The following is a 4326-nucleotide window of genomic DNA, read 5'->3' as shown; positions in this document are numbered from 1 at the left end:
CTGCTCCCCAAGTGACCTCCCGAGAGTTGAAGAGAAAGGAGCACCCCTCACCTCCAGCACACTATACACACTCCTCATACCCCCACACACTCATACATACACTCACACATCTACTCTCATAATCACATTCACACACACACACACTCACACATACTCACATACCCCACACACACATACACAAACTCTACACACACACAACACATACATGCTTACACTCACACATACACTCACACATATACACACTCACACATACCCCACATATATAAACCACATACATACACACACTGTACACACATTCACGTATACACTTACACATATACACACTCCAGTCACACACACTCACACACCACCCACTCATACCTACACTTACACATACACTCATACACTCACTCATATGCTCACATTCACACCCCCACATACACACACCACACATGCACACCTGCTCATACTCACGCATGCACACACTCACACTCACACATACAGGCCTACACATATACACACTCATATTCTTACACTCCACACACTCACATTCGCACACCACACACTCTCACATACTCTTGTATACTCATTCACACTCACACACATTACACTCTCTCATACACACACACATTCACATACCACACATGCACACTCACACATATACACACATCCTCACACCTCACACACAGACACACTCACATTCATACACCACATACTTTCTCACACACACACTACACCCACACACATACACATATGTACTGTCGCACACTCACACATACACTCTCAAATGCTCACAACACTTACACACACACAAGCACAGTCCTGGCTAGCCTCCCGTGAGAAGTGCTTAGGTCACCATATGATATGACCTTCAGACAAAAGCTCTCCCAGGTCAGGGTGGGTGAGAGGCTTTCCGACTCCTCCCTCCCCCTCTTCCACTGAAAAAGGAGTTTCCAGAGCTGCCAGTTATCCACAAAAAAGCAAATCTTCCACCCAGTTTCAGTATTCCACTTGATGACTCTGTTTCCCTGGCAACCAAGCCTACAAGGCTTCAGCAATTATCTGTTATCTGACAAGTGGAAAGTGGAAAGACTGCCATGGGAATGGCAGGCTAAGGGCTGAGAGGGCGTGTATCAAAGCAGGGTCACTCGAGCTGTGAAGGGGCCTAAGGATGCCCGTGGGTGACATGTCTGGAGACTTGATGTTCCTCTCCTCAGGGCTCTCTCCTTAAACTGGGGCTTCTGTTACACACAGGTGGGGGCTCATCCACAGCCCCTGAGCTCCAGATCCTGGGAGGCAGAAGCTTGTGGCAGAGCCCCGTCGCACCTACGTCCCATCCTCCCTCTCCCACCTTCAGCCTCCTTCTTCCTCCTCCTTCCCCACTCATCCCTTGGGCCCCTGCTCAGGCCTTACAGACAATGCACAAGCCAACAAGCTTACTAATCCCTGGCTGCTCTAGGGCTTTGAACCAGTTCTTCCTGTTGAGTCATGACCAATGAAGCAAAATTGGAATGGACCCAAATTTATAAAATGTGGGTGGTACCAGAATGATAACCGGAATGGGAAAAGATATGGGTCAACAACCTGCTAGAAATCTCCCTCTTAGAAAACAAGTGCACTGATCACAATGCATAGCAACCAAATCTCATAATCAGCAGAATCATAAACAACAGTGCCCGGCTCAAAGATGGCAGTGACAGCACTGCTTTTGAGTATTGCCATACTCCGGACTCCTGCATCAAGCTCCTGAAAGGACTCACCATGCCTCTTCCAAGTCTTACATTCTGGACTGTGACCTGTAACTTTCCCCATTGCAGTTAGCATTCCACATTTTGGAAATGATATACCCACATTTTACAGATTCAGGTCTGTTCTCACTGAACCAACTCAAACCAGTCTAAAGCCCTGCCCAGGACAACGTGAGACAGAAAATCACCTAATGGATTTTAGGCTGGTTTATGACACACTTGGCTGCTAACCAGAAGGTTAGTTCAAGTCCACTCAGAGGCACCCCACAAGAAAGACCTGGTGATGTATTTCCCAAAAAAACCAGGCACTGGAAACCCCGGAGAACAGTTCTCCTCTGGCCCACATGGTTGCCAAGAGCTGGAGGTGACTCAGCGGTAAGTGGTTGGTTATTTGTATCAGGATTCTCACACAGGGTAACGTTGCCTCTTGGGACAGTGGCATTATCTGGAGACATTTTTGACTGTCGGAACTCAGGGGGGCAGGGAGAGGAATGCACAGAGCTATTGGCATCTAGTGGGTAGAGGCCAGGGATGCCACCAAACTTCCTGTGGTACACAGGACAGTACCCTCCCCCTACAAAGAATGATCCAGCCCAAAACGTCAATCATGACAAGATTGAGAAATTCTGATTGCATGCTCACTGTTTCAACAGCTTGTGGGCTGCATTTCTTTAAATAATATTAATAACAGCAATGTAGGAAATGGTCAGCCCTCAGGGAAGGTAGCCTACTTGAGAAAAGGGTCCTTTCAAAACGAAAAGTGCAGAAAAATCCTTGCAAAGATCAGTGAGAAATTAACCCACTAGGATCCCAAAGTACGACATGTCATGTGATCAAGGTTTAAATCCAAAGGTGCGTGGCCAAGGCTTTCAAACCTGGGGCTTATGGTCTGGGAGTCAGGGACCTGGATAACGTTGTGAGCAAAAATGTATGGATCTTTGGGTGGAATCCAAAGTCATCAGCTTTTCAAAGGGGAAAATGACTTAGAAAAGTTGAAAACCAATGATCTAGATCCCATTTGCCCTGACCTGCATCTACATTCTCTGTCTCCTTCCAGTTATAGCATTCTTTACCCAAGACTCTTCATGGCCTCTCCCCTACCCTGACCCTACTATTGCAGTGGCATAGCCCTCCTCTCTTTGTCAGTCTCAAAGGTGCCCCAACAGACACAAATGGATGTGTGGCCAGAACACAACCAGCCTCAGAACAGCTTCCACTGAGCACCTCTGAGTGGAGAGACATACCTGGTTTACCTTAACTTCATTTGGATTGGTCACTCGGTCCAGGCCATAGTCCAGAACATTGTTCACTCCTGGCTAAAAAGAATTAAGATAACATAAGGTCCATGACAGGAAGAATGTTCCTGATTCAATTCCGGTCTTGGCCAAGCTGCCAATAGTGAGGCTTAGCTGAGAAGGCTTGGCCAAACCCACAGGGAGTTAAGAGAGTGTGTAAGATCTAGTAGGTGAGCTGGAGAAGTGTGCGGGAGTTGGTCTGTCGCCATGGCGTAGTGGTGATGATGGATGGATGGACGGATGGATGGATGGATGGATGGATGGATGGGTGGATGACACTCAAGCTCATTAAGAGTCCTCAGGCATTGGTACATGGGACTCCCAACACTCCCTGCAAAACTCCTTCCCTGTCCTACTTGGCTTCTGTCCTGGGCAGGGCAGGGAAGCAGAGGAAAGAGATGTAACTGTGCAGTGCTTTGGGAGACTCCCTGTTTCAGTCAGGCACCTCTGGGTTCCAATCCAGGGCTCTACCACTTCCCATTGGTACAAAAGATCTTAGGAAGTTACTTCTCCTTTCTGTACTCACTACCCCTTGTATGAAGCAGAGATGACCCCTCCTAACTGGCAGGTTGTTATATGAAATTAATGAGATGGGCTGTGAAGCTCTCAACAGTGAGTAGCTATCATGAGCAAAGACAGTGTATTCGTTTGAGAGCCTGTACGTAACGGCCCTGGCCTAAAGCTGGGTCAACCATCTTTGTCAGTTCCTGTCTCCATTGGGCAGCCCAAAGATCTGGCCAATCTTGCTCAGTCTCTCTCAATTCCTTGCAGCCAGCAATTTGGGACTTCCACTTCGCTTCATGCTACTTTGGTGCCAGGCAAATTGCTCAACAATAAATGCTGTTAACCAGTCTGGCTACTCTGGACAGAGTAGGGCGGGGGGTGAGCTGGGCATTCTCTTCATCAGATGCAGCTTCATTAATAGGGTCAAACACACAGAAACATGCACAAAAGGTAGAGACAACAGAGGCAACTACTGTTAGATGCACAATACTTCATTACCATCGGCACCAAACACCAGGCTACGGGTAAATGCCTAGACAGGTGAGATCAAGTGGGAATAGTGAACAGGAATATATCCTAGACCAAGGATAGATTTGACTGAAGATAATCTTACATATTCACTTGTGTAACAAAATTATCCACGTACACTACAGAAGCAACAGAATACAGGGTTGGAGTAGCTTCTGAGAGACAACCAAACACCTTGGGAGAGAGAATAACCAGGCCTGTGGGCTCAGGACCATAGTCTTGGGGGACATCATGCTCAGTTGGCACAACATAGCACATAAAAATCTTGTTCT

The 4326-nt window shown here is 47.3% G+C and overlaps 1 protein-coding gene across 1 annotated transcript in view; it reads right to left on the bottom strand.

The window, feature by feature from the left end:
* The window catches only part of RGS9 (regulator of G protein signaling 9), a 70035-nt gene that overhangs the window by 35024 nt on the left and 30685 nt on the right, over positions 1-4326 (bottom strand). The window contains exon 9 of the mRNA XM_007959897.1: positions 2972-3043. Within this exon, the coding sequence (XP_007958088.1) occupies positions 2972-3043 (72 nt within the window). The remainder of the gene's footprint in view (positions 1-2971; positions 3044-4326) is intronic.

This window comes from Orycteropus afer, unplaced genomic scaffold, assembly GCF_000298275.1.
Source record: "Orycteropus afer afer isolate SDZICR_OR568_19922 unplaced genomic scaffold, OryAfe1.0 scaffold00018, whole genome shotgun sequence".
NCBI classification, from domain to species: Eukaryota; Metazoa; Chordata; class Mammalia; order Tubulidentata; family Orycteropodidae; genus Orycteropus; species Orycteropus afer.
The sequence above is the reverse complement of the archived record's forward strand: the minus strand, read 5'-3'. Positions and strand labels throughout refer to the sequence as shown.